Source organism: Ictalurus punctatus, chromosome 19 (assembly GCF_001660625.3).
Source record: "Ictalurus punctatus breed USDA103 chromosome 19, Coco_2.0, whole genome shotgun sequence".
NCBI lineage: Eukaryota > Metazoa > Chordata > Actinopteri > Siluriformes > Ictaluridae > Ictalurus > Ictalurus punctatus.
In genome coordinates, this window is record NC_030434.2 from 8,209,649 (window position 1) to 8,228,013 (window position 18,365).

The 18,365-nt window shown below is 40.2% G+C and overlaps 2 protein-coding genes across 2 annotated transcripts in view; one reads left to right on the top strand and one right to left on the bottom strand.

Moving 5' to 3' along the window:
- snap91b (synaptosome associated protein 91b) overlaps window positions 1-9,767 on the bottom strand; it is a 36,060-nt gene extending 26,293 nt beyond the window's left edge. The window contains exon 1 of the mRNA XM_017494480.3: window positions 9,004-9,767. Within this exon, the coding sequence (XP_017349969.1) occupies window positions 9,004-9,133 (130 nt within the window). The 5' untranslated portion in view covers window positions 9,134-9,767. The remainder of the gene's footprint in view (window positions 1-9,003) is intronic.
- A 2,441-nt stretch (window positions 9,768-12,208) lies between these two features.
- On the top strand, window positions 12,209-18,165 carry c19h11orf98 (chromosome 19 C11orf98 homolog). Its single transcript, XM_017494430.3, has 4 exons — window positions 12,209-12,271; window positions 13,871-13,995; window positions 15,385-15,482; window positions 17,567-18,165. The coding sequence occupies exons 1-4, from the start codon at window positions 12,236-12,238 to the stop codon at window positions 17,656-17,658; spliced, it is 351 nt and encodes a 116-aa protein (XP_017349919.1). The 5' UTR covers window positions 12,209-12,235; the 3' UTR covers window positions 17,659-18,165.
- Window positions 18,166-18,365: the final 200 nt, after the last annotated feature.

Genomic DNA, 18,365 nt, shown 5'->3' on the forward strand with positions numbered 1-18,365 from the left:
CCGTCTAATTCCCGACCTCTGACCAGGATAGACCGAAGAAAACGCCGCTTCATGTCGGGGGGATTCCTACCCGGGAACTCAGGACGGCGTCTTCAACCCCGAGTTCAGCAAGTGACGTCGAATCAACATGGCTCCTACCAGCATGAACAGTAAACAACGACGCAAATGTGATGGTGTTTATAACTGTTATAATGTAAGTGAGAGGAATTCAATTGTTCGAGAGTATAAAATCGGGTGCACGTTCGCCTCACACCTCCAGGGTTGTGGGGTTCGATTCCCGACACGGCGTTTAGATGTTCTCCCCGTGCTGCGGGGGTTTCCCCCACGTTCTCCGGCTTCCTTCCCCAGTCCAAGGACATGCATGGTAGGTTGAATGTGTGTGTGAGTGTGCCCTGTGGACTGGAACCCCGTCCAGGGTTTACCCCACCTTGTGGGACAGGCGCCAGTTCCCCACGACCCTGTATTATAAGCGGTATAGAAAATGGATGGATGGATGGAGAGTATCAAACTGCTGTGGTACAAGAGGGATAAAACACTTTGGGACGTGTTGTTTTAGGAAAATAATCAACTACCTAATGACTTAATCTTAAATCTAACCCTTAGTCTATCAGCAGCATCTGTCCAGATGTGGACTGTTCGATTTATCTAAGGTGATGTGTTATTAGGACAGAACTGCATTCACTCACCTTTTAATTATTCATGATATTTATTCACTATTATTTTAACACCACATGACCACAGTCTCTTCCACAGCGAACAGATGTTCACATCTTACACACCTTTAACACTTTTACCTTTAACAAGCGCACTGTGGGTCCTGTTTCTATGGAAACACAGTACCAACGCAGCCAGCTATTACCGTAATGACCACTGGCAGAAAAAAAAAAAGGCGTGAATTGTTCAACATGTGGCCAACGAAAACATTTACGTCTGGGCCTAGCAGCAGCTGCTCGTGAGCATAGGTTTTCGACAACATTTATAACGACGTAACCTTGAACAAAATTCATTTGAGAGGCTATCACACATGATATATTCTACACACGAGTATCTAGGGAATTTTTACAGTAATCCCGTACTAGGCAGTTCAGAGTCCATAATAAATGATCTAGCAGCTGATGTTGAGAGGTCTTAGATGTTTATTCAACTGTGTCTGAGGTCATGATGTCATTAACCAGGGTTGCCAGGTTTCCGCAACCAGCCAAATGTCCAACCAGATCCAAATCCAAATCCAAATTTTCTCAGCCTTTGCATGGGAAACAAGGTCCCCGTGGTGCACACGCCATAATCCTGATTTCCTATTCCCCAGTCTTTCCAATAAATTTTACAATAGAAATGGTTCTGTATATCATACATTCTCATACTTTGCATTTGTGTGCAGACTTATTAGCTTTTATTTCTTGATTATTTTATGTCTCCCCCAGAAAATGTTTAATCTAGCCCAATTTGCCAACCCTGTCATCATGAACTGTCCTTTCTGCTGCTCCTCCTCCCCTGAACACGGGGGCAACGTGATTCCTGCCCCGATGGACCTCTATTAGCGCAATGGATGCCCCATTATCTTGACAGATATATACTTTATTTTATGACGTCTACATGATGCTTTGACAAAACCGACCTCTTAAGGGTTGTTCGGTTGTCCCTCTGTGGGAACCCTTAAAGGTTCTATGTAGAACCCTCATCAGAAACGGTTCGGGTTTTTGGAAAGCTTGGAAAGCATCCGACGAACCTTAAAGAGCAAGTTAAGAATATAATATATCTTATTTATTAATAGACACACAAAAAGATATTTTCACATATTTTTAGTATGTGATGATGTTAATGTAATGAGATTTTTTTGACTAGTGATGACAATGAGACAAAGACTAGGATTTTTAGAGTCGGTTGTGTCATGTAGTGAAGTCTACCTCATCAAAAATAACATGCAGTAAACTTTTTTTCTTTTCAATGAACCGGTGTTTACTTTTAGACTGAAGTTAATGTAGAGCACCGCCACCATGCACTCACTGATTTGTGCAGTCGTCCGTAAAGACGTCTTTATAAACGAGCTCGTTTGTTATAGAAGTTTGTTTAGAAAACAATACGACACGTGGGATTCATTTCATTTACGTGACCCCGTCAAATTTTCCCTCTGGGATGTGTTACAGGAAGCGTCTGGAAGCTGTCGTTACAAACAAAGGCTTCTCCGCGGAGTATTAAATACGTTTCACTTAGCGTGTTCAGTACTTTTTTCCCCGTGTCGTTCCACTTTATTACACACAACTTCATTTACGGACTTCAATGTTGTGAATTCTTTACACGTGTGGATCTTGTGAGTTAACACTGATGTCTGGTGAAAATTTCACGTGAATAGCCTGATCGGAAATATATTTACTGGGAAAAAATGTTGACGCGTTCGATACTTATTTCCCCCCCCGGTGTAATATAAAAAGTCAACAGTTCATCACAATCAGCTCAAATAATTACTTTTACATGATTGAGTGATCGTTTTGACAGGCCTAGTCCTGTATAGGGACGAGACAAGGTTATCAATTTATAAATAAATAAATAAATAAATAAATAAATAAATAAGCAAATTTGTGAACTAGGACTTGATTTAATGGCGATTAATGGGGACATCATGCCCTTAATAAAATAAATAAATAATAATAATAAAAAAAAAAAGAAGAAGACAAAAATCACCCCACAGCCATTGTTCTTTTTCACAGCTCGGATTAAAGTCGATATTCGATACACACATCGTATTACCATGGATGTATCAAACATAAAGCACCTTTAGGGCTGATTCCCACTTCTTCGGCGTTAACGCAGTGGTGAGTTTAATAAAGTGCTGCAGTTTCGAGGCATAGAGAAGAACCCAGGAGAGCATGACGTGTGGAAAACAGGTATGATAATCAGTGTTAACCAATGAAAGATGTCTAGATGTCCTTTTTTTTTTTTAGTTACGCTTAACTAGGCTCCTCCCTAGTGCAAACGCTTGGGGAAAATTTTTTTTAAATGCTGATTATTCTAGAAATGTTTCGACTAGAACACAAACAGTCCATAGATGAAAAATAAACTAAAAATTACTCGTTATAAACACTTGGACATAGCCAGACATCCTCTCTGTCCCGGTATTAGTGCCCTCATCTTTAGCTGTGTAAATAATGCATGTAAGCTTTGGCTGATTGATTTATAATTCAGCAGGTCTTACCCTGTCGGCTACAGGGCTCAGTGGCCAGTACAGCCGTGAAGACACTAAGAGGCCTCCTTCCTCTACGTATTATACAGTTTGTCTGTGAATGTATATTTTTTTTCTTTTTTTTTTACTTTGAATCTGGTATTACTCTGCTATGAAACATGAAGCTCTGGACTGAGTGTTTTATTCAGGACATCTGTCTCAACGGGTGTCCTCCTACAAAGAATATCAATATTGCCATGCACAAAGCATGCAATGTATGCCTTCACTGATAATACTACTCAAACCTCATCACTAATTTGGCTTATGGGCCATTCCAGTGTTACGGATGTGACATCAAATGGACAAACCTTTGCGGGAGACCGCGCAATTTCTACAAAACTCCATCGCGGATAAGCGGCATATGTACATATAACATAAACAGTATGACTTGAATGAGCACAAAAAGTATAGGTTTGAAAATATTTCTTGCTTTGGGAATTCATTATTAAGGAAAACCTGCGGTTATGGATGCGACGCGCTCGCGTTTGAACCGGTACGTCTCGTATTTGATGTATAAATGAAGCAGATTTCTCTATAATCCGAGTTAAAGTTGTTCCTGTGCTCATCAAGAGAAGGGACATTTCATCCATAGTAAGTTACACAGAACTACCATTCTAAAGCTGGGGGTTCCAATATTATTCACGAACGGCCAAGGAAATTATATACGACAGATGATACAAATCCCAGTTAGCACAATGCTTGTATAAAGCTCATCACAGTAGACAAAACATTCCAGCATTCATGAGTGTAGTAGACAAAATATTTACCAAAGTCTCCTGCTGTTCAGAGGCTATTCCACATGGTTAACCCCGAGTGAACCATCACAATCTGGGGATTGGGATTGTGCCCCGTCTCTAACACAGCTCATTTACAATGGTGTCATTTTCCCCTTCACAGATACTTACAGATTATTAGGACTGTACGATGAGTATAAAACATCACACGGCAGTTCTAAAACCACATACTGTATTGCCATTGTGACACACATTGTTCGAGTAACAAGTTATAAGTTCATCCATCCATCCATCCATTTTCTGTACAGCTTATCCTACACAGGGTTGCAGGGAGCCTGGAGCCTATCGCAGGGTATTCAGGGTACAAAACAGCGGACACCCTGGATGGCGGGCCAGCCCATTGCACGGCACAATCACACACAATTTAAAAATGCCAATCAGCCTACAACGCATGGGCGTACCTAGAGGAAACCTCCGAAGAACAATGAGAGCATACAGGGGAATCAAACCCCTGACCCTCGCGGTGCGAGGCAAACGTTCTAACCAGTAAGCCAGCGTGCCCCCGGGAACAGTTCCTAGTAGCTGTTGATTCAATTGAACATATATAATTAAAGATGTAACTACTATTTTGAGCAATAATTGACTTTTGAGTGAAGTATTTGGATTTCGGACATTTGGACATAACTCAGACAGCTTGTATGCGATATGTGCGCCGTTTTCGATGACCACTCGCATCGCTTAATTAAAGACCAGATAGCCGACGTTATCGTGAGATTTGAAGCCACGGACACAACTCTTCCCGATTAAAAGCAAAACGCGACCGCCCTATATGATACAAACTCCGCGTTTTTTGTAACCATCGATGTGACACGGTTAAAGATAAACGTGTATCCGTTTATAAGCCGTGAATGCCGTGTTTTGCAAAACTCCCAAAGGAACCCTTATACAGAACAGATTGGTCACAGCAAACAACAAAACACCGCAGAGCTCATTTGCATAGCGCCTCTCGCCATTAAATTCTCCCTAATTACTGTTTAGGTATTGTTTACTCAAGCTTCTAAATATACAGTGCTGTGCAAAAGTCTCAGGCACGTGCAAAGAAATGCTGTAGAGTAAAGATGCCTTCGAAAATAATGGAATTAAACGTTTCTCTATTTAAAAAAAAAAAAAAAAAAAGGAAAGGCAATATTTGGTGTGACGACCCTCTGCTTAAAAAAAGTAGTCTCAGGTACAATATGTGCAGTGTTATAAGGAAATGAGATGTAAGACTTATTGAGCGTCTTGCAGAACCAGTCACGGTTCTTCTGGAGATTTGGACTGTCGCACTCGCGTCTTATTTTTGGAACAAAATCCAGCAACCGTCATTGTGTTTCTGTTTGAAAAGTCTCTCTTACCACTTAATATGCTGTTCTCTTTACTGACGTACAAGCATTTTTCTGTAACAGTTAATTTAGCGCTGGAAACCTAATGTTTGGGAATCTAAAATGTTTCCCTTGTACCGTCTCGATAATGTACAAGTCATAAAATTAAAGATCTGTAACAAAAGGTTGGACTAAAAAAAAAAAAATAGGGGACCTAAGACTTTTGCACGGTACTGTACATACATATTTATATAGATAAACTATTAACTATAAATATCAAAGTAAGTAACATATATACATCAAAACTGAACCAAAAAGTAACATTCCATATAATAAATACAAATAGAGACATCCAAAATGAAAAAAGCACACACACACACACAAAAAAAAAAAAAACACTTCAAATAACACAACAAAATTGGTCAGTAATAGTTTTTTAATTTCTCCTCTAGAGACCGCTCTCGCAATGTATAACGACAGTGGACCCTTTTAAGTACTGACCCCTCAGTAATATAACTGGCAACCTTGTAGTGTAACGTGATTTTACCCTCATCTGTATCCTCTTAGGGCTGGTCAGTTTTGCCTATTCACCTGTTCTTTTACTCCAGTCTGCTGTGAGGCAAAGCTTGGTGTGTTAATTCCTATCCTATTCACTACATATCAACGTAAAAGTTATGTTATATTCTTCGTAAACGAGCCTGAAAACCGCCCAGAACCTGAAATCCACGTGATGCATTTGCACTGATGTGCTCTGGCAGCGAATACTCACATCGACTCTCCTTATATTTGTAACTGTAATTAATACTAGGTAATATGACTAGCTATTATGACTAGCTGAAATGATGTGGACGACTGAAAACCTTCACAGTTTCCTACATAGTGCTCCTGATTCTCCATTATCACGAAAACAGCGGGTGAACGTAGACTGGAAGAAATACTGTAACCCCGATAAGATGTGGATATCGAAATGAACTGAAACCGTATACGTTTTCAAATAACCACGAAGACAAACATTTAAAGGCATATCTGAGTACTACGTAATTTAAAAAGAAAGGTTCCTAAAGGAGTCTTAAATAGTTGAGAGTTTTCTGTTTTCTGAAAGGGAACACATGGAGTTATTCCCTAACCCTAGCCCTAACCCTAGGTTTCGCTCGAAAAGGCAAGCCAAAGAACTTAAGGGTTCCAGATTTAACCTGAGTCTGGGGAATAGTGAGTTTTTTTAATAGTAGTTTAGATGATGTAGGTAATAATATACTCCGTTACGCTCTAAAAAATAAAGGTTCCAAGAAGAGCCAAAAAAGGGTTTTTCAGCTTGATGCCATAGGAGAACCATTTTAAGCTGCACAAAGAAACTTTTACCCTCAAGTTCTTTAGAGAACCATCTATTTACTGGTGCATTAAAGAATCCAGAAATGGTTCTTCAGCAGTGCTACAAGGAACCATGTTATGGTAAGTAAAAAAACCTTAGTAAGTGCTTTAAGGAACCAAAGTAAGGTTCTTAAGAGTGATGCCAGGAGAACCTTTTCCAGTCCCACAACGAACCTTGTAGGGTTCTTTAACCTGTTAAGGGATGATACCTTGAAGAACCAATACACTGCTCTGAAGAACCTATAACGAACCATAAAAGAACTCCAAAGAACCATATACCTCGACTCAAGAACCCTACACAATGAAAAATGGTTCTTGACAAGAAGAAGGTTCTTTGCAAAACCTATGGTACTGTAAAGAACCATTGAAGAACCTATTTTTTAAGAGTGTATGGGGGAAAAGAGGGTTCGTCGAGAATGCGTAAGCGTTCTTTCCGCAGTCCGACAACTGAAACGTTCTGAAGTGATCAGAAAAGTTTGGAGCTCAAAAATTGTAACGATCGAAGAAGCCTTCAAGAACCCTTAAGTGTTTCTGTTTTTCAAGGAGGGTAATGGACCACCAATTTTTGAAGACCACTAGCACCCGATGGTAAAATGAGACACACTGGCTAACCTCATGTACTTTACTGCCACTGGAATATAAAGATACATATGTGGCATCTTTACAAATGACACTATTATTTCTACATAATGTTCCAATTTGGCAGAATATTGACAAATGACATTTTAAAAGGTTAATACTGTGTAAATCATAGACTATAATATATGGTTGCTTACATTAGCCGATAAAATGAGGCACAGTGAAGCACTGGTTCACAAAGTAGGGAACTCCCAGAAGTCCATGAAGCTCAGTTTTTGTTTTTGTGGGTTTTTTGCGTGTTTTTCTTTCTGTTAAAGTGGTGGAAATCACAATTAAAAGCGATTTATTATTATTATTATTTATTATTGAATTCTTATACTTATTCGCTTGTTTGACTGGTCACTTGAATCGACTGGGTTCAATCCAAACCTCAATAACTGACGAACAAGTAGGCGTATGAATAAAATGTTCTGTTATTGGAAAGTTCTGGAATTAAAAAAGCTCTAGGGCGTCACAAAGTAGCCAGAATATTATAGCACGCATTTAAATAAGTAAATAAGTGAATTCATTCTGTGCTAAAGTGGGCTGTGAATTTATTCTAACAGTTAAAGTCCCTGGCTCAAGTACAGTATTTCAATTTAAATACACTTATATGGCCAAAAGTATGTGGACACCTGAGAACTGAATATCCCAGTCCAAAACTGTGGAAATTAATATTGAGTTTTTCGAGCTTGTTTTGGGATTTGTGATCATTCAGGCACAAGAGCACCAGAGGATGGACACTGATGTTAGGTGAGGACGCCTTCCGTTCGCATTCCAGTTCGTCCCAAAAGGTGTTCAGTGGGGTTGAGGTCAGGGTTCTGTGCAGGACACTCGAGCTCGTCCAGTCCAACCTTCACACACCATGTCTTCATGGAGCTCGCTTTGTGTACAGGGACGTTGTCATGCTGGAACAGGTTTGAATCTCAGTTCCAGTGAAGGGAAATTGTAACGCTACAGCACACAAAGAGATTCTAGACAGTTCTGTGCTTCCACCTTGGTGAAAACAGTTTGGAGAAGAACCGCATATGGGTGTGAATGTCAGGTGTACATATACATATCTGGCCATATAGTGTATATTACAATATGTGAACACATTGTGACCTTCACAGACACTTAATAAAGGACTAATAACAGTGAATAGTGAACATTACAGAAGAGTAATAGTGCAGGCCACAATATATCAAGCAGTGCTGCATCAACAGTTAAGGCTCTGGGCTACTGATCAGAAGGTTAGGGGTTCAGCACTGCCAAGCTGCCACTTTTGGGTCCATGAACAAGCAAGATCCTTTACCCTATCAGCTCCATATATTAAGGCTGACCCTGAGCTCTGACCCCCAACGTCCTAACAAGCCGGTTATGTGAAGAAAAGCATTTCACTGTACTGTAATATACATGACAAACACAAGCTTTCGCTTCTTTCATCGGCTATTGACTAACCCTACATTGTGTATGCACCTGTGTGTGTGTGTGTGTGTGTGTGTGGCTATTTGTAGGCATTTTTTCCAACCAACCACCCACCCACCCACACACACACATGCAGTCACTCCCTGTATTCGCGAGTGTGTAGAGGACAGCACATCTCAATGGCGTGGTGCTGAAACGGACAGCGCCAAACGCTCACAGTCGCCGCTCTTCTATTCTGTGTATCATTCTGGCGCAAACTGGTAACGCATGAACAGTGCTGCTGAACATGTCCACTTACAGTCCAGGTGCTTCTTCTTAGGCGCCATCACCTCGTGTGTGGTAGCTTTACACACAGCCCGAGCCACGTCCGAGCCGGTGAGCTGGTACTGCGCGGCGGCGATGCGATCCGTCAGCGTCTGGCCCGACATGTTTTTTTGGGTTGTTTTTTTTTTTTCCTCACCAATCCGTTTCGCACTAAGGAATGAACCGGAGCAAGAACATAGGCTGTTGGCCGACAAAAAAAACCTGGATCCAAACCAAATAGCCTATATAATACTGCACAAATAACAAGAATAGGATATGCGGCTTTTCTTCAGATCCTGTAATGAAGACAGCGCTTCATAGGTGTGCGTCTTGACATGAGGGATTTGGCGCACGGTTGCGCTCGTCGGTGTTACGTAACGCGAGAAGGTTACGTCGGTGACGTAGGCTACCGGATTTTCCGGATGTCTCTAGATATATAAATAAATCAATCGGTCAATCAAATGATAAGGATTTGTTGCGCGACGATTAGGATCCGAAGCGTTCCGAAGAGGTTGTAGAGGAAATGCAACCCGAAATGGACAAAAATAACAAAACAAAACAAACAATGCTTCAGGATGTCGCGCAGGATGTCCTCTATCTGTGTCCTGTCCTTCACCAAAGTAAAGATGCTCTTGTGCAAGGCTGTTATCTGTATATTTGATAATGGATGGCGACTGATGTTTGCTAGGATCAGTATTCTGGTACGGTATGGGTTATATTCCCTATAACCGAGTATGAGTGAGAGAGAGAGAGAGTGTGTGTGTGCTGTCCTACTCTGTTAGTCAGTGGTTGGTGGACACGGTCACGTGACCATCAGCAACCCTTAAAGGAAATACGTTTGGGGAGAAAGAAGGAAGAAGGCAGGCTTTAAGGGTTAAAATGGTAGGCTGGGACGAACACAGACACTGCATAATACAGTGCTAATGAATGGTATGCCAATGTGGAAAATGGAGTAAACAGTGAGGTTGGAGTCTATTATTAATAACAGTCTCGTGGTTTATTTTGGCAATACAGCTACCGGTAATACAAATCTGAGGCAAGGTGTAGTAGTACTGGTGCAATCACCTTCTAACGGGTCTAATCCACCTTTAGAGAAATGTTAACGTTTGTCATGCGTGGAGCCTGTAAGCGGTATTATTAACGGTATGCGTAGAAGTCACAGAATTAGCCTACCTCATGACGCATTGTTCAAGCACCTCTACACTTTCTTGCACGCTTGCACAACATCGATGCGCTTTGTTTGCGGACACCGGACCATCACACGCATCTTCCTCAAACTGTTGCCACAAATTTGGACGCACACAATTATATAGAATTTATTTGTATGCTGTAGCGTTACAGTTTCCCTTCACTGGAACTAAGAGACTCAAACGTGTTCCAGCGTCACAACGTCCCTGTACACAAAGCGAGACCCATGAAGACACGGTGTGTGAAGGTTGGACTGGACGATCTCGAGATTCTTGCACAGAACCCTGACCTCAACCCCACTGAGCACCTTTGGGACGAACTGGAATGAAGACCTCCTCACCCAACATCAGTACCTGATCTCACAAATACTCTTGTAGCTGAATGATCACAAACCCCCACAGTCACGCTCCAAAATCTAGTGGAAAGTCTTCCCAGAAGAATGGAGATTATTATATCAGCAAACACAGGGGGACTAAAACTGGAATGAGATGTTCAACACGCACGTATGAGTGTGATGGTCAAGTGTCCACAAACTTTTGGCCATGTAGTGGATATATTATTTTGTATTTAAATAAACTCCTTTCTGTATCGAAATATAGATTTCCATTAGATTCTTTTTTTCACTGTGCTTCGTTATTGTAGTTACAATCACCGTGGCAGCAGCACAAGGAATAAAATCACGCGGATACAGGTCAAGAGCTTGGGGTTAACGTTCACATCAAACAGCAGAATGCGGGAGATATCCTGATCACGTTCACACTTTAACCGTGGCATGCTTGTTGGTACCAGATGGGCTGGTGTGAGTATTTCAGGAACTCTTGATCTCCTGGGATTTTCACACACAACAGTCTAGAGTTTACACCGAACGGTGCGGAAAACAAAAAACACCGAGTGAGTGACAGTTCTGTGGGTGGGAACGCCTTGTCGATGAGAGAGGTCAGAGGAAAATGGCCAGATTGGTTCGAGCTGCCAGGAAGGGAACAGTAGCTCATATAATCACTCTTTACAACCGCGGTGAGCAGAAAAGCATCTCAGCATAAACAAAACATCGAATCTAGAGGTGGATGAGCTTCAACAGCCGAATACCACATCAGGTTCCGCTCCTGTCAGTCGAGAACAGGGATCTGAGGCTATCATGGGTACACACTCACCCAAACTGTACAGATGAAGATTAGAAGAAAAATCACCTGGTCTTTTTCCAGTCTTCAAGTGTCCAGTTTGAATCTTTTTAATAAAAGATTTTAATTACTACAATAAGAATACACAGATACAAAAAAAAATGAAGTGTAAATACAAGTACAAAAAACCCAACTAAAATAATTCAAAGAATTTAAGTTCTTATCAAGTTGGCAGATAAACTAAATGTTAGTAATCTGCCCAGGATTACTTATACTGAGTATCAATTATACTGGAGATTATTTATATTGAGGATTAGTTAATTTGAGGATTTGTTATATTGAGGATTAGTTCATTTGAGGATTAGGTATACTGAGGATTAGTTATGCTGAGGTTGCCTAAATTCGGCATCAGTTATATTGAGGATTAATAAAATTGAGGATTAGTTATATTGAGGATTGCTTTAGTTATACCCCGTCCTGCCCTCTAGAGGTCAAGTGGGGGAACTACAATCAGTCTGTGGTCTGTTGAATAAACCATTAGTGCAGAGTTCCAGCAAAATGTAGGGATTGTATGTGATGTTATTTACACAACAGTGCAAAAGAAGGAGAAAGTATAGAGAAAGAAATGATATTTTTCAGCGTATAGTTGTTAATTAAGTACCAAAACGGACGCGTATTTTTTTTTATCTTAGCGTGTAAACCAAAGCAGAAAAGGTAAGCAGCGTCTGTTAGTGGACGCTTAGCTCAATTCAAAATGGCTCCTGCTTTCCAGATAACCGCATTACATAAGCTATTTATCATATTGTACACATTATACACGCTACATATAGGTGAATCCCCCCCCCCCCTACTCTTTGTGAGGGACTTTTATTGTAAGATTGTACATATGACCCGGAAGTGATTTGCACGTTGGTGGCAAGCATGGCTCCAGGTGGGAAGATCAACAGACCAAAAACAGTACGTTTCTTTAGTCTTTTATACCATTAGTGTGTATACACACACACACAGCTATACACTGCAGTTATATACGAATAGTTCAGGTAGCTTTTAGCTAGCTCCATACAATCAGCTAGGATGGACCAGTGACTGTATTTACAGTAGGGGAAATAAGTACTGAATAAACATTTTTTTAAAAAGTTAAATATATTTCCAATCAGTATTCACGCAAGAAATCTGGAAATATAAAGAATTCACAACATTAAAAGTCTATCAATAAAGTTATGTGGAATAAAGTAGAATGACACAGGACAAAAAAAGTATCGAGCACTTCAGTGTTGCCTTCAGAGTTATTTATTTATTTATTTATTAAGTGGAACATGATTTAAACACAAAGACTTTCAAGTATCAGATTTACTAGAGTTATGAGGAAACCTGTTCATCTGGAAGGCCATGAGTTTCTGGTGTTTGTAGCGTTTGTGATGTTTCGAAGAGGACACATCAAGATGTTTTGAATGTAATGAAGCAGGAAGTTGGCTAACAAAATAACTGTACAAGAACTCGTTCTGGAAATCTTGAATTCAGGGAGAAATAAGTTAATGTCGTGTTCGTCATCGTTTTGAGAATATAGTCGTAATGTTTCGAGGGGGGGAAAAGTGGTAATGTTTCGAGAATAAAGTCGTAATGTTACGGGGGAAAAGCTGAAATGTTTTGGGAAAGGGATCGTAATACTACGAGAAAAAGGTCGCGTTATAATCAGATTTTTTTTTTTCTCCCCCTAGAAATGTTATGTGTTTATTCTCAAAACATTACGAGTTTATCCTCGAAATATTACAAATTTATTCTCAAAATATTACGAGTTTATCCTCGAAATATTACAAATTTATTCTCAAAACATTACGAGTTTATTCTCATAATATTAAGAATTTATTCTCGAAATATTAAGGTTTTATTCTCTAAATGTTATGCCTTTATCGTCAAAATATTATGAATTTATCCTCAAAATATTTTACGAATTTATTCTCAAAATATTACACCTTTATCCTTAAAATATTATGAATTTATCCTCAAAATATTACAAATATATTCTCGAAATATTATGAATTTATCCTCAAAATATCATGCCTTTATCCTCAAAATATCATGCCTTTATCCTCGAAATATTACAACTTTTTTCTCGAAATGATACGAATTTATTCTCAAAATATTATGAATTTGTTCTCAAAATATTACGCCTTTATTCTCAAAATATTACGAATTTATTCTCAAAATATTACAAATTTATTCTCAAAATATTACGAATTTATTCTCAAAATATTACAAATTTATTCTCAAAATATTACAACTTTTTCCTCAAAATATTACGCCTTTATCCTCGAAATATTACGAATTTATCCTCAAAATATTACAAATTTATCCTCAAAATATTACGCCTTTATCCTCTAAATATTGAGACTTTTTTTTCTTGTAATATCATATATTATGCCATTTTCCTCAAAATATTAAAATAAAAAATATGTTCGTAGCGAAGATCCCAATCTGCCAATGAAATGACGGGAAGTTTGCCAGCTTTAGTCCATGTAGTAGTCACTGACTGTGCTTTGTGTGGTTTTCCTGCAGGAATTGGGGAAGAATCTTTTCAAGAGGCGGAGGGTTCTGACAAAACAGAAGAGGAAGAAGCATCGTATTGTTGGCGCGGTGGTGGATGAAGGTCTCATAACTAAACACCACCTGAAAAAGAGGAGGTTGGTCAGTCCAAGTCATGCTAAAGAGGACCAGATGAATTCCCTGTGCTCTAAGAGTCCTCGTCCTTAAATAAAGGAAACGATCGTCCGCATTAGCGTAGTGTTAGGGAATCAATTTCTCCGAGCTCGACATACAGACAGGGTGGTGCCCCAGAGTAGTTCGTTCTTCTAGCAGAGGACGTCCCGAAGTGTTTTATTCCGCTTACACCATGGCAACATTCCAACACTAGCAATATTTAACATGCTAACAAACTATACAGCGTTCTGAACTGTTCGATCCTGAAGGTAATGACGCAAAAAGATTTGCCGCGCGTTACCGAGAAACCGCCCCGCCCCCCCGTCATGAAGACTCTCCTGTGTCGGAGAACTTGTCTGGGCTTTCTTTGGAAAACGACGATGCCGTGTCCTAACGAGGGCATTTGAAACACGTTCATCAAATGAAACAAAGGCATTCTTCTTCGTGTTAGCCATTCCTTCGTTTACGTGGATCTGTGTTCTGACGTCATCGTGCTGGAAAGGTGACATTTTTCTTCGTCTTCAGCTGTCTAACAGAGGCCGGCAGGTTCCGTGCCAAAATAGATTGGTATCCGCTCTCCATGATTCCCTCTATCTTGACTAGAGCCCCAGTCCCAGCTGAAGAGAAGAGCGTTATAGCATGATGCTGCCAGCACCGTGTTTCACCGTGTGTACGGTGTTCTTTGGGTGATTCTTGTTTTTGCATCAAACATATCTTTTAGAATTTTGCCCAGAACGTTCTACTATAGTCTCATCGGACCGTAACACATTTTCCCCACATGGTTTGGGGTGACCGTGTGAATCACCCCAACATTTGGTAGATATTTCCTTTACTGTTGCTGTGGATCTCTCAGCAGCCTCCTCGATTAGTTTTCTTCTTACGTCCTGTTCTCCACTTGTTCCATGGTGCGTCTAATGTTTCTGGAAAATGCTACCCCTTTCCTGATCAATACCTTTCAAATGACCGTGAGATCCTGCGCATGCTTTTTAAGCTCTTTGCGGACCAGGTGATGTTTATTTGGGGTTCTTCAGAATGGCTTCACTGATGACAGTGATGATGGTGATGCAACATGAGTTTCAATCTGATTGGTTCCTTCTGAACACAGTCACATGCTCCATTATAAAAGGGTGTGCACACTTATGCAACCTGGTTATTGTTCTTTTTTTTTTAATTTCTATTTGTTTTTCACTTGAATTTTATTGGGTGATGAATCTGTGATATATATATATATATATAGATACATACATACATACATACATAGTCTCCAGTGTAGTTACCTTTGCATTTCTACACACAGGTAGAATGGACCTCTGAGCCACAATTAAGATATTGGTGATGCAATTTTGTAAGAAGACTGTATGGTGTTTTTCCAGCACCAGCTCCAGGGCGAACATCACCCTGTCTGGGAAGAAAAGACGGAAGTTGCTGAAACAGCTGCGCCACATGGGGAAAGAAAAAGCAGGCATGGAAGGTAGTTCTACAGAGTGATTTTGAAAAGAAAAGTTGTAAATATCACCCAGGAATGTTTTTACACTCGCCGGAGGTGGAACAGTCATTAGCTGCGTTTACATGGACAACAATAATCCACTCTTAATCCGATTAAGACCGTACTCTGATTAAGACCGTACTCTGATTAAGACCGTACTCTGATTAAGACCGTACTCTGATTAAGACCGTACTCTGATTAAGACCGTACTCTGATTAAGACCATACTCTGATTAAGACCGTACTCTGATTAAGACCATACTCTGATTAAGACCATACTCTGATTAAGACCGTACTCTGATTAAGACCGTACTCTGATTAAGAAACTAGCATGTAAACAGCGATTTTTACTTACCTTAATCTGATTAAGGTCATACTCGGAGTAAGACAGGTGGAGTCGCATGGGGGGGTGTTAAAAGCCACATCCATCAGTATGGGTGTGTATTAGATACAGCGCCCTCCACTAATATTGGCACCCTTGGTAAATATGATCAAAGAAGGCTGTGAAAAATTGTCTTTATTGTTTAACTTTTTGATCTTTTGTAAAAATAAAAAAAAAAATTCACTGAAATATTCTGCTCTCATGGATATCAAACAATTGCAAACTGAACACTGGTTTATCCAAAAAGAAATCTTTATTAAATGTAGGTGTGCAACAATTATTGGCACCCTTTTAGTCAATACTCTGTGCTGCCTCCCTTTGCTAAGATGACAGCTCTGAGTCTTCTCCTATAACGCCTGATGAGGTTGGAGAATACATGGCGAGGGATCTGAGAGCGTTCCTCCATACAGAATCTCTCCAGATCCTTCACATTTCCAGGTCCATGCTGGTGGACTCTCCTCTGCAGTTCACCCCACAGGTGTTCTATGGGGTTCAGGTCAGGGGACTGGGATGGTCAGGGCAGGAGCTTGATTTTGTGGTCAGTAAATCATTTTTGTGTTGATGTTGATGATGTTTTGGATCATTGTCCCGCTGGAAGATCCAACCACGGCCCATTTTAATCTTTCTGGCAGAGACAGTCAGGTTTTCAGTTAATATCTGTTGATATTTGATAGAGTCCATGATGCCATGTATCCTAACAAAATTGGAGATTTTTTGTCCACTCGAACCATCCTCTTCACAGTGCGTTGAGACGATATAGACACACATCCTCTTCCAGGTTGATTCATAACATTTCCAGCTGACTGGACCTTCTTAATTATTGCCCTGATGGTGGAAATGGGCGTTTTCAATGCTTGTGCTATTTTCTCATAGACACGCCCCATTGTGTGAAGCTCAACAACCTTTTGCCGCACATCACAGCTATATTCCTCGCTCTCACCCATCGTTATGAATGACTAAGTGAATCTGGCCTGTGTGTTACCTCATATTTATACCCCTGTGAAACAGGAAGTCATGGTCGAACAATTTCCTGTTCCTAGTCACCCAGGTGCACTAAAAAAAAAAAAGTAAAATATCACCGGTAATATACTTCAAATATATTCTCTTCATATGAATTCATAGGGGTGCCGATAATTGTTGCACACCTATATTTAACAAAGATTATTTATTTATTTATTTATTTATTTTTGGATTTTTTCCTGTGTTTGAAATTGTTTGATATCCATGAAAGCAGGTTAAACAATAAATACAACTCTTCACATCCGCCTTTGCTCATATTCCCCAAGGATGCCCTTGTAAAATACGCCCTTAGGGTGTAGACCTTTTTTGTTTTTTAATGCCCAGTCCTTCTCTTATGCTTCTTTTAAAAAAGATTTCTCTCTTAGAACGTTGTTCTTTTATCGATGGATCTTGATTATTCACATATGTCTTACTCACTCAGGGGAAGATATTTAATACAAATGGCAACCATGAACATACGTTCAGTACACATTCATCAGAACCTTTTGCCGTCATGACGACCTTCCACTTCTGGCAAGTGTAAACACACACACGAAAAGAAAAAAAAAACCCATGATAAAGTGTGTATTTTTCAGATCAAGTCTAAAGAACGTGTCAGATAAGAGCTATGTATGCAGTCATGTATTAGTGTAAGAAATAACGCTTTAACTCGACCTCTTTCTTTAAAGTTGAAGAAGCACCGAAGAAGAAACCAACTCCCGCCGACAAGAAGAAAGAGAAGAAAAGTGGCGGTGACGAGGACATGATGGATATGGAGTAAACAAACTGTACGGATGTTTCTAAAGCTGCTATTTTTCGCACACGTACAGGATCTGCACGCGGAACATCTCCGCCTTTTGAAAACGCTCAACGCGGCACTCCATCTATAAATATCAGTCCCGCAGGGATTCCTGTGCTAATGTTCAGACGAAATCGGTAAAAGTAGGTTAATCCATCAGCAGTCTGAAAGCTTTTCATGTTCTCCTCTGAATTCTCTCTACATGTCAGAGCCGGCCTTCCGAGACGATCCTCGTTACGGTATATTGATAAAACTATATCACAGAGCAGCTTCAAGCAGAACAGAGTACAGCTACATAAAGACGCGAGGAGAAAATGGATGGATGATATTGACTAGACGAACAGTCTTAGGACGTTAGTGTATCGGAGCATTTATTAGATTCACCGAGTCTTGTTTTCTGACCTGGCTCAAGTTTCTCCAGACTTTTTTGCTATCTTGTTTGGTTTTCTGTGGCGTGGCGAATTACAATAAAATCGGTGTTTAGCAGTGTCTCTGTTTTTGTTTGTTCATATCTTGACTTCGGTCACTGTGATTGCTCAAAGCCACGAGGGGACCACGGGAATCAAATACACCGTAGTAACGAACAGTGCGTAACGTGAACCGGACCGGGAGCCGGTTCGATTTGATTCCGTACAGTGATGTATTTCCTTTCGAGACAGGAAGTCAGTGACGGTGTGCTGAAGTGCTTG